This window comes from Pempheris klunzingeri, chromosome 23 (assembly GCF_042242105.1).
Source record: "Pempheris klunzingeri isolate RE-2024b chromosome 23, fPemKlu1.hap1, whole genome shotgun sequence".
Taxonomy (NCBI): domain Eukaryota; kingdom Metazoa; phylum Chordata; class Actinopteri; order Acropomatiformes; family Pempheridae; genus Pempheris; species Pempheris klunzingeri.
The window spans coordinates 569,144-581,643 of NC_092034.1; the positions used below are offsets into that span (position 1 = coordinate 569,144).

At 47.8% G+C, this 12,500-nt stretch overlaps 1 protein-coding gene across 1 annotated transcript in view; it reads left to right on the plus strand.

The window, feature by feature from the left end:
* corin (corin, serine peptidase) overlaps window positions 1–12,500 on the plus strand; it is a 41,151-nt gene that overhangs the window by 192 nt on the left and 28,459 nt on the right. Inside the window, exons 2-3 of the mRNA XM_070855302.1 lie at window positions 2,098–2,248; window positions 10,964–11,326. Coding sequence (XP_070711403.1) covers window positions 2,098–2,248; window positions 10,964–11,326 — 514 coding nt within the window. The remainder of the gene's footprint in view (window positions 1–2,097; window positions 2,249–10,963; window positions 11,327–12,500) is intronic.

Here is a 12,500-nt window from a genome sequence, read left to right on the forward strand (position 1 = left end):
GTCCTCCGGTGTGTCTCCGTCCGCTGCCGTTCAGTGACTGAGATACCGATGAGCGAGCAGGAGGGGAAACTGTTTGATCAATAAGTTTGGACGGTGATGATGAGGAGGATCTTCTTCTTCTTCTGTGGAAGCTGATCAGCTGATCGTCTTATTGATCAAACTTCATTCAGGTTTTCATTCTGTTTCACGGTGGGATCAGCGGATCTCCGCTCTTTGTTCTCTGATCGATCCTTTTCTGTTGCTTTCCTCAACAAATCCATCGTTTTTGTGTCCAAACACAAAACAACCAGAGAAATATTTAACAAATAAAACCGAATTATACAAATATTTAAAACCACCAAAAGACCCCAAATAATTATGAAAAATCAGAAACTATTCTAAAAATGACTTCAAAGACAAACTGAAATAATTCTTAAACCTAAACAACTCATCTTTTTTCAGTCTTTTATTTTTCAAACTTAAAAATCAAAAATAAATGTAAAAAATGTTTTTTAAAAATGGTTCTAGAAAAACAGAAAATAGAAAGAGTGAAATAAAATGTCCCAGTTTGCTGGAACTCCACGTGTTGCCTTCAGGTGTCCTCTGTTGTTCTGATTTTCAGTTAGTCAGAGAAACAGACGACAGAAAAGTGATCCAGTGAATCTGGTTTGTGTAGTTTTACAGAACGACACGTTCGTTTGAGTCATTTGATGTTTTAGTGGTCGAACGATAATTCGAGCAGCTTCAAACCTCAAACAGTGAAAAGTGTGAAATGATAAACTAAAGGTGCTTATTATTTTAGACGTTCAGGCTCTCGTTGGGATCTTTTATGTTTCATGTTTTAGAGATTTAATCATAAGTAGATTCTTATTCACAGGAATCATTGAGGCTTCAGTTCTTCAGCTTATTTTCATCCTGGATTTATCTCCTTTAATCGCTGTTGTTCAGCCTGTAGACAAAAGGCCGAGCCAGCGACGAAGAAAAGCGTCAGAGCTTTGTGTTTTTGGCAGTTTTACTTTGACAAAAACGAGCTGCTGATTATTTTTTCATTCATCGTTCGACTGATTGTTGCAGATAAATTTGAAGTACCAGTAAAGTCCACAAAATCCTTATTTCAGCATAAATATGAATGGAGTCTGGTTTATCTGAAAGTATGATGAAAGCTCTGATAAAATGTGTGAAGCTGTTTAGTGTCTCTGTCAGAATCTGAATAGTCAGTTAGTCAATTACTGAATTAATTGCCAGCGATTTTGCTCAATCGATCAGTTTTAGGAACGTTTAGAAAAACGTTTCCAGCTCGTTAAATGTGAACATTTGATGGTTTCTTGAGGATCTTTGGGTTGAGGACAAAACGAGGCGTTTGAGGACGTCGTCCTGGACGTTCTTCATCCTTTTCTGACAGTTTCTAACCAAACAAGGAACTAATCAATAGACCAAATAATCAGTGAAGAGAACGATCAGATAAAACTGGATCAGCATCTCCATGCTTTTGTCGTTTAGCTTCCATCCCTCCTGCAGTTTTCCCCTTCAAAGTAAAAGCCTGTAATAACGTAATAACTTTATTCATACAGCAGCTTTAAAACAAGTTTTCAAGTGAGAAACAAACATGGGGGGGGGGGGGGGGGGCATGTAGAGGGGAGGACGTGGAAACCAATCAGTCAATTAATCAATGTATTGAACTGAGGCAGCCCCTGAGGGGTGTGTGTGTGTGTGTGGGGGGGGGTGGTCAGTGGCGTTTGAGCTGGGGAGGGGGGGGGCTGCTGCGTGGTGTCGAGTGTCAGTTCGCCGTCACATGGCTTCAAAAATAACTTCAACAAGTGCAACGGAAACTCTGAGAGGACAGAAACACCCAGGTCACCCCCCCCCCCCCCCTGCTCACCAAAAATAACCTGGGGGGGGGGGGGTTGGCTTAAACTGGACTGAGAGGGTCAGTCAGTGTGGCTCTGAGCTCCCCTTCAGTCAACGCTGCTGTTAGTCAACTGCCGGGAAACTACTTCCTGTTGTGACATCACACAGATGTCACAGATTGGCCGACCGGTTGGTGATGTAATAGCCTGGACTCGGTTGTCGAGTGCGACCAGTGCGATGAGACTGAGGTCGTCTCCATGTGTCCTCCAGACTCCGGCTCGAGGACCCGAGGCCGCGATGGGCGGGGAGGCGTGTCCTCACAAGCTGGGATCGACCAATCACCTTCGACTTCTCCTCTACATCCTGATTCCCACCATGAGCCTATTGGCCGGCCTGCTGCTGCTCGTCCTGGCGCTCACAGGTACACACTCACACTCACACACACACACGTCTGCAGGACGGCAGCTTTTTTTAACAGTAAATCCTGAATTTCGGAGACCGTAAAGTCATAAATTCACGAGAAAAACGTTCTCTGTGATTGTTGTTGTCAGAATTAAAAAGGTTTAAAATGTAGGAAATGATGAAATCAGCAGAAGAAGGCGTCTGGACATCAGAGAGTCCGACTTTATGCAGATGACTCCGAACAAACAGAACAAACTCTCTCTTCTCTGAGATCTAAGTCACAGATTTATGAGAAAAAGCTCTGAAAGTGTCGTCTAGTCTTCGGTTTGGGAGGTGTGAGTGATCTAGTCTTCTGTTTGAGGTGTGAGTGATCTAGTCTTCTGTTTGAGGTGTGAGTGATCTAGTCTTCGGTTTGGGATGTGTGAGTGATCTAGTCTTCGGTTTGAGGTATGATTGATCTAGTCTTCGGTTTGGGAGGTGTGATTGATCTAGTCTTCGGTTTGAGGTGTGAGTGATCTAGTCTTTGGTTTGGGGTGTGAGTGATCTAGTCTTCGTTTGGGAGGTGTGATTGATCTAGTCTGGTTTGAGTGATCTAGTCTTTGGTTTGAGGTGTGAGTGATCTAGTCTTCGGTTTGAGGTGTGAGTGATCTAGTCTTCGGTTTTGGAGGCGTGAGTGATCTAGTCTTCGGTTTTGGAGGTGTGAGTGATCTAGTCTTCGGTTTGAGGTGTGAGTGATCTAGTCTTTGGTTTGAGGTGTGAGTGATCTAGTCTTCGGTTTGAGGTATGAGTGATCTAGTCTTCGGTTTGACGACCTCATCAGATTCTACTTGACGGTCAGATTCACCAGGAAGTAACGTTTGGATCAAACTTCAGATTTGTCTTATTATTTATTCTTCTGTTGTAACTTTCATCTCTGAACTCCAGCTTCTTCTTTGGGGGGGACAGAGTGATGGAGGACAGAGTGATGGAGGACAGTGATGGAGGACAGTGATGGAGGACAGAGTGATGGAGGACAGTGATGGAGGACAGAGTGATGGAGGACAGTGATGGACGACAGTATGATGGAGGACAGAGTGATGGAGGACAGTGATGGAGGACAGAGTGATGGAGGACAGAGTGATGGAGGACAGTGATGGACGACAGTGTGATGGAGGACAGAGTGATGGAGGACAGTGATATGGAGGATGGAGGACAGTGATGGAGGAGAGTGTGATGGAGGACAGTGTGATGGAGGACAGTGATGGAGGACAGAGGACAGTGTGATGGAGGAGAGTGTGATGGAGGACAGTGTGATGGAGGACAGTGTGATGGAGGACAGAGTGATGGAGGACAGTGTGATGGAGGACAGTGTGATGGAGGACAGTGTGATGGAGGACAGTGATGGAGGACAGTGTGATGGAGGACAGAGTGATGGAGGACAGTGTGATATGGAGGATGGAGGACAGTGTGATGGAGGACAGAGTGATGGAGGATGGAGGACAGTGTGATGGAGGAGAGTGTGATGGAGGACAGTGATGGAGGACAGAGTGATGGAGGACAGAGATGGAGGACAGTGTGATGGAGGACAGAGTGATGGAGGACAGTGATATGGAGGATGGAGGACAGTGTGATGGAGGAGAGTGTGATGGAGGACAGTGTGATGGAGGACAGTGTGATGGAGGACAGAGTGATGGAGGACAGTGTGATGGAGGACAGAGTGATGGAGGACAGTGTGATGAGGACAGAGTGATGGAGGATGGAGGACAGTGTGATGGAGGACAGTGTGATGGAGGACAGAGTGATGGAGGACAGTGATGGAGGACAGTGTGATGGAGGACAGAGTGATATGGAGGATGGAGGACAGTGTGATGGAGGACAGTGTGATGGAGGACAGAGTGATGGAGGACAGAGTGATATGGAGGATGGAGGACAGTGTAATGGAGGACAGAGTGATGGAGGACAGAGTGATGGAGGACAGTGTGATGGAGGACAGTGATGGAGGACAGTGTGATGGAGGACAGAGTGATATGGAGGATGGAGGACAGTGTGATGGAGGACAGAGTGATGGAGGACAGAGGACAGTGTGATGGAGGACAGAGTGATGGAGGACAGTGTGATGGAGGACAGTGTGATGGAGGACAGAGTGATGGAGGACAGTGTGATGGAGGACAGTGTGATGGAGGACAGTGATGGAGGACAGTGTGATGGAGGACAGAGTGATATGGAGGATGGAGGACAGTGTGATGGAGGACAGTGTGATGGAGGACAGAGTGATGGAGGACAGAGTGATATGGAGGATGGAGGACAGTGTGATGGAGGACAGAGTGATGGAGGACAGAGATGGAGGACAGTGTGATGGAGGACAGTGATGGAGGACAGTGTGATGGAGGACAGAGTGATGGAGGACAGTGTGATATGGAGGATGGAGGACAGTGTGATGGAGGACAGAGTGATGGAGGACAGAGGACAGTGTGATGGAGGACAGAGTGATGGAGGACAGAGTGATGGAGGACAGTGTGATGGAGGACAGTGTGATGGAGGACAGAGTGATGGAGGACAGTGTGATGGAGGACAGTGTGATGGAGGACAGTGTGATGGAGGACAGTGATGGAGGACAGTGTGATGGAGGACAGAGTGATGGAGGACAGTGTGATATGGAGGATGGAGGACAGTGTGATGGAGGACAGAGTGATGGAGGATGGAGGACAGTGTGATGGAGGAGAGTGTGATGGAGGACAGTGATGGAGGACAGAGTGATGGAGGACAGAGATGGAGGACAGTGTGATGGAGGACAGAGTGATGGAGGACAGTGATATGGAGGATGGAGGACAGTGTGATGGAGGAGAGTGTGATGGAGGACAGTGTGATGGAGGACAGTGTGATGGAGGACAGAGTGATGGAGGACAGTGTGATGGAGGACAGAGTGATGGAGGACAGTGTGATGAGGACAGAGTGATGGAGGATGGAGGACAGTGTGATGGAGGACAGTGTGATGGAGGACAGAGTGATGGAGGACAGTGATGGAGGACAGTGTGATGGAGGACAGAGTGATATGGAGGATGGAGGACAGTGTGATGGAGGACAGTGTGATGGAGGACAGAGTGATATGGAGGATGGAGGACAGTGTAATGGAGGACAGAGTGATGGAGGACAGTGTGATGGAGGACAGTGTGATGGAGGACAGTGTGATGGAGGACAGAGTGATGGAGGACAGTGTGATATGGAGGATGGAGGACAGTGTGATGGAGGACAGAGTGATGGAGGACAGAGGACAGTGTGATGGAGGACAGAGTGATGGAGGACAGAGTGATGGAGGACAGTGTGATGGAGGACAGAGTGATGGAGGACAGTGTGATGGAGGACAGTGTGATGGAGGACAGTGATGGAGGACAGTGTGATGGAGGACAGAGTGATATGGAGGATGGAGGACAGTGTGATGGAGGACAGTGTGATGGAGGACAGAGTGATGGAGGACAGAGTGATATGGAGGATGGAGGACAGTGTGATGGAGGACAGAGTGATGGAGGACAGAGATGGAGGACAGTGTGATGGAGGACAGTGATGGAGGACAGTGTGATGGAGGACAGAGTGATGGAGGACAGTGTGATATGGAGGATGGAGGACAGTGTGATGGAGGACAGAGTGATGGAGGACAGAGTGATGGAGGACAGAGGACAGTGTGATGGAGGACAGAGTGATGGAGGACAGAGTGATGGAGGACAGAGTGATGGAGGACAGTGTGATGGAGGACAGTGTGATGGAGGACAGTGATGGAGGACAGTGATGGACGACAGTGTGATGGAGGACAGTGATGGAGGACAGTGTGATGGAGGACAGAGTGATGGAGGACAGAGTGATGGAGGACAGTGATGGAGAACAGTGTGATGGAGGACAGTGTGATGGAGGACAGAGTGATGGAGGACAGTGTGATGGAGGACAGAGTGATATGGAGGACAGAGTGATATGGAGGACAGTGTGATGGAGGACAGTGTGATGGAGGACAGAGTGATGGAGGACAGTGTGATGGATGACAGAGTGATGGAGGACAGTGTGATATGGGTGATGGAGGACAGTGATGGAGGACAGAGTGATGGAGGACAGAGTGATGGAGGACAGAGTGATGGAGGACAGTGTGATGGAGGACAGTGATGGAGGACAGTGATGGAGGACAGTGTGATGGAGGACAGTGATGGAGGACAGTGATGGAGGACAGAGGACAGTGTGATGGAGGACAGTGTGATGGAGGACAGTGATGGAGGACAGAGTGATGGAGGACAGTGTGATGGAGGACAGTGATGGACGACAGTGTGATGGAGGACAGTGTGATGGAGGACAGTGATGGAGGACAGAGTGATGGAGGACAGAGATGGAGGACAGTGATGGAGAACAGTGTGATGGAGGACAGTGTGATGGAGGACAGAGTGATGGAGGACAGAGTGATATGGAGGACAGTGTGATGGAGGACAGTGATGGAGGACAGTGTGATGGAGGACAGAGTGATGGAGGACAGTGTGATGGATGACAGAGTGATGGAGGACAGTGTGATATGGAGGATGGAGGACAGTGTGATGGAGGACAGTGATGGAGGATAGTGATGGAGGACAGAGTGATGGAGGACAGAGTGATGGAGGACAGTGATGGAGGACAGTGATGGAGGATAGTGATGGTGGACAGAGTGATGGAGGACAGAGTGATGGAGGACAGAGATGGAGGACAGTGTGATGGAGGACAGAGATGGAGGACAGTGATGGAGGACAGAGTGATGGAGGACAGTGTGATATGGAGGATGGAGGACAGTGTGATGGAGGACAGTGATGGAGGATAGTGATGGTGGACAGAGTGATGGAGGACAGAGTGATGGAGGACAGTGTGATGGAGGACAGTGATGGAGGACAGAGATGGAGGACAGTGTGATGGAGGACAGAGATGGAGGACAGTGATGGAGGACAGAGTGATGGAGGACAGTGTGATATGGAGGATGGAGGACAGTGTGATGGAGGACAGTGATGGAGGATAGTGATGGAGGACAGTGTGATGGAGGACAGTGATGGAGGACAGAGTGATATGGAGGATGGAGGACAGTGTGATGGAGGACAGTGATGGAGGATAGTGATGGAGGACAGTGTGATGGAGGACAGTGATGGAGGACAGTGTGATATGGAGGATGGAGGACAGTGTGATGGAGGACAGTGATGGAGGATAGTGATGGAGGACAGTGTGATGGAGGACAGAGTGATGGAGGACAGTGTGATATGGAGGATGGAGGACAGTGTGATGGAGGACAGTGATGAAGGATAGTGATGGAGGACAGTGTGATGGAGGACAGTGATGGAGGACAGTGTGATATGGAGGATGGAGGACAGTGTGATGGAGGACAGTGATGGAGGATAGTGATGGAGGACAGTGTGATGGAGGACAGTGATGGAGGATAGTGATGGAGGACAGTGTGATGGAGGACAGTGATGGAGGACAGTGTGATATGGAGGATGGAGGACAGTGTGATGGAGGACAGTGATGGAGGATAGTGATGGAGGACAGTGTGATGGAGGATAGTGATGGAGGACAGTGATGGAGGACAGATGACTCATATTCATCTCTGATTAATTCAGCAGAGACTTAATTACATCACACGTGTGTGTGTGTGTGTGTGTGTGTGTGTGTGTGTGTGTGTGTGTGTGTGTGTGTGTGTGTGTGTGTGTGTGTGTGTGTGTGTGTGTGTGTGTGTGTGTGTGTGTGTGTGTGTCACCATGACAGCAGGGATCCTTCAGCCAATCAGGAACAGAGTTACATTCAGACAGAAAGAATTTCAAATATTTACACAGGTAGTAAAACTGGACTCTTCCTCTTTTATCGCTCTCTCCTCCTCTTCTTCATGTCTTCTTCCTCTTTTGTCTTTGAACAAATAAAGTTTTTTATTTACAACAAAAAACATAAAACACTCTTTTTCACATTGTCAGTTTGAGCTCCTCCTCTTCATCCTCCTCATCCTCTTCATCATCCTCCTCCTCTTCATCATCCTCCTCCTCTGCAGCTGTTTTCTTTTGTTTCCTCTTCGACTCATTAAACTCACCCACACAAAGACACTCTGTGTGTGTGTGTCACTGTGTGTGTGTGTTTCCCACCATTAAACCGTTCATCGTCCTCTCCGTCTGTCTCATCTCTTTGTCTCTATTCATGTGAGTGTCGACTGTCATGGCTGCCGTCTTTCTGCCATCATTAAACAGTAAAGTTTGATAAACGACACGTGTGATCGGCGTGTGATCGGCGTGTGATCAGTGTGTTTCATGTCGCAGTTTGAACACATTAGCGGCTCCATGGAGACGTTTTAATGATAAACGTGACTCATGGAACAGGACGCCTGTCTGTCCACGGGCCTGGTTTGGTTCCTGGTTGGGTTCCTGGTTGGGTTCCTGGTTGGGTTCCTGGTTGGGTTCCTGGTTTGGTTCCTAGTTTGGTTCTTGGTTTGGTTCCTGGTTGGGTTCCTGGTTTGGTTCCTGGTTTGGTTCTTGGTTTGGTTCCTGGTTGGGTTCCTGGTTGGGTTCCTGGTTTGGTTCCTGGTTTGGTTCTTGGTTTGGTTCCTGGTTGGGTTCCTGGTTGGGTTCCTGGTTTGCTTACAGCAAACAGAGTTCCAAATATCGTCACTTTTCATCCTGTTTAACGGGACATTTTGTCTGACTACAAAAACTTTTTTCTTTTTCTTGGATTAGTCTCAAGTTTACAGGAAAAACAGTGAAAAGGTTTCACTACAGTGTAACATGAGAACATGTAGTACACAGTGTAGTACAGTGTAGTACAGAGTAGTACAGTGTAGTGCACAGTGTAGTACAGTGTAGTACACAGTGTAGTGCACAGAGTAGTACAGTGTAGTACACAGTGTAGTACAGTGTAGTGCACAGAGTAGTACAGTGTAGTACACAGTGTAGTACAGTGTAGTGCACAGAGTAGTACAGTGTAGTACACAGTGTAGTACAGTGTAGTGCACAGAGTAGTACAGTGTAGTACACAGTGTAGTACACAGTGTAGTACACAGTGTAGTACAGTGTAGTACACAGTGTAGTACAGTGTAGTGCACAGAGTAGTACACAGAGTAGTACAATGTAGTACACAGAGTAGTACAGTGTAGTACACAGAGTAGTACAGTGTAGTGCACAGAGTAGTACACACAGTAGTACACAGTGTAGTACACAGTGTAGTACACAGTGTAGTACACAGAGTAGTACACAGAGTAGTACAATGTAGTACACAGAGTAGTACAGTGTAGTACACAGAGTAGTACAGTGTAGTGCACAGAGTAGTACACACAGTAGTACACAGTGTAGTACAGTGTAGTGCACAGAGTACATATTCAGAATGTATTTGTTGAGTTCAGAACAGATTCAGTGACTCAGTAAAACACGTCAACATCACTTCACATTTTAGCAAAAACACAACTGACAAACAACCTGAACTACACACAACAGCCTCTGTGTGTGTGTGTGTGTGTGTGTGTGTGTGTGTGTGTGTGTGTGTGTGTGTGTGTGTGTGTGTGTGTGTGTGTGTGTGTGTGTGTGTGTGTGTGTGTGTGTGTGTGTGTGAGACAGATGAAATGTAAATAGATCAGCCTGTCTGGTTCACCATGGTAACTAGATCACTCTGACACTATTCATAGAGTTTTCCCACTGTGTGTGTGTGTGTGTGTGTGTGTGTGTGTGATACAGCAGTTGTTGCCTTTAATGGTACATGTGTCCTGTAGTCCTAGTAGTATTATTAGTACTACTAGTAGTATTAGTATTAGTAGCAGTATTAGTAGTAGTAGTAGTAAATGTATTTGTAGGGGACCTTTCATGCAAAAGATGCAGCTCAGAGTTCTTTACAACAAAGAAATGAAACACACCAAAATAAGCCAAAAATTAAAATAAAAGTATAATTATAGTATGTGTATTATAATATAAAACTATTTGTAGTATTAGTATGTTTGCACGCAGCACTTCCTGTTCCCTCCTGGACACTTCCTGTTCTCAGTCTTACACTTCCTGTTCTCACCCCGACACTTCCTGTTCCCACCTGGACACTTCCTGTTCCCACCTGGACTCTTCCTGTTCTCAGTCTCATACTTCCTGTTCTCAGTCTTACACTTCTTGTTCTCACCCCGACACTTCCTGTTTTCACCTTTACACTTCCTGTTCTCACCCCGACACTTCCTGTTCTCAGTCTTACACTTCCTGTTCTCAGTCTTACACTTCCTGTTCTCACCCCGACACTTCCTGTTCTCACCCCGACACTTCCTGTTCCCACCTGGACACTTCCTGTTCCCACCTGGACTCTTCCTGTTCTCAGTCTCATACTTCCTGTTCTCAGTCTTACACTTCCTGTTCTCACCCCGACACTTCCTGTTCCCACCTGGACTCTTCCTGTTCTCAGTCTCATACTTCCTGTTCTCAGTCTTACACTTCCTGTTCTCACCCCGACACTTCCTGTTTTCACCTTTACACTTCCTGTTCTCACCCCGACACTTCCTGTTCTCAGTCTTACACTTCCTGTTCTCAGTCTTACACTTCCTGTTCTCACCCCGACACTTCCTGTTCTCACCCCGACACTTCCTGTTCTCAGTCTTACACTTCCTGTTCTCACCCCGACACTTCCTGTTCTCAGTCTTACACTTCCTGTTCTCACCCCGACACTTCCTGTTCTCAGTCTTACACTTCCTGTTCTCACCCCGACACTTCCTCTTTTCACCTTTACACTTCATGTTCTCACCTGTGTGTTTTTCCCTCAGGTATATTTGGCAGCAGCTTCTTGGACTCTAGCCCCCTCCCCTCCCCGGAGCCTATCGCTGACAGCAACCCTGGTTACCGTGGGAACAGCACAAACCCCTCCCCCTTCATCCTCGAGACGGGAAACATCACGACTTCACTACGAAACCTCAGCGATGACGCCGACGATGACATCACACGCATCGATAACCACGGCGTGAGCACACCTGCTGCCACCACCAGCGTTCCTCCCTCTTCCCCCTCCCCCTCCTCATCATCTCAGGCCACGCCCACCCAGCCATACACGCAGCCTCCTGATTGGCTGACCTCTGTGACATCACTGAGCACTGCGTGGCCAATCAGTACAACCGCAACGTCTGACTCAGGTACGAGTGACACCGTGATGTCTCACCGTGAAATGATACAGGAAGAGAGGATAGGGACAGGAAGCAGCAGGGCTTCATGGGAAATGTACTTTCCCAACTGCTGATGAGTTTCAGCGTCTCACGTGAATGTAAAACGTCTCTTTGGATTTGTGCCCTGAAAAGTTTCTCAGCTGTCATGACCCTAAAAACTACAAATCCCAGGATCACCTGCTGTCTCTGTCCTTCCCTCCGTCTGTCTGCGTTATTGTTGTCCTTTTCTGTCAAACACTAAAATCTTATTAGCCTCCATTACTGCAGGATGGACGAGGAGATACCTGAGAGAGACTGTGTGTGTGTGTGTGTGTGTGTGTGTGTGTGTGTGTGTGTGTGTGTGTGTGTGTGTGTGTGTGTGTGTGTGTGTGTGTGTGTGTGTGTGTGTGTGTGTGTGTGTGTGTGTGTGTGTGTGTGTGTGTGTGTGTGTGTGTGTGTGAGTGTGTGTGTGTGTGTGTGTGTGTGTGTGAGAGTGTGAGAGAGACTGTGTGTGTGTGTGTGTGAGAGACTGTGTGTGTGTGTGTGAGAGTGTGTGAGAGACTGTGTGTGTGAGTGTGTGTGTGTGTGTGAGTGTGTGTGTGAGTGTGAGAGAGACTGTGTGTGTGAGTGTGTGTGTGTGTGTGAGTGTGTGTGTGTGTGAGAGAGACTGTGTGTGTGTGTGTGTGTGTGTGTGTGTGTGAGTGTGTGTGTGAGTGTGAGAGAGACTGTGTGTGTGTGTGTGTGTGTGAGAGAGACTGTGTGTGTGTGAGAGAGACTGTGTGTGTGTGTGTGTGAGTGTGTGTGTGTGTGAGAGAGACTGTGTGTGTGTGTGTGTGAGTGTGTGTGTGAGAGTGTGAGAGAGACTGTGTGTGTGTGTGTGTGAGTGTGAGAGTGAGAGTGTGTGTGTGTGTGTGTGTGAGAGTGTGTGTGTGTGTGTGTGTGTGAGAGTGTGTGTGTGTGTGTGTGAGATGATAAATCGTTCATTCAGTTTCTATTTTAAAAGTCTCCTCGTCTCGGTGTCTCTCTGTCCCTCCGTTGTCCTTCAGTCTCTCTCTCTCTGTATTAGCGTGTCGTGGAGGTGAATGCTAATGAGCCTCGGTCTGTCCCGTCCTCTGATTGGACGACGGACGGTCACCAGACTAACTGGACAGCTGGAATCAATAAT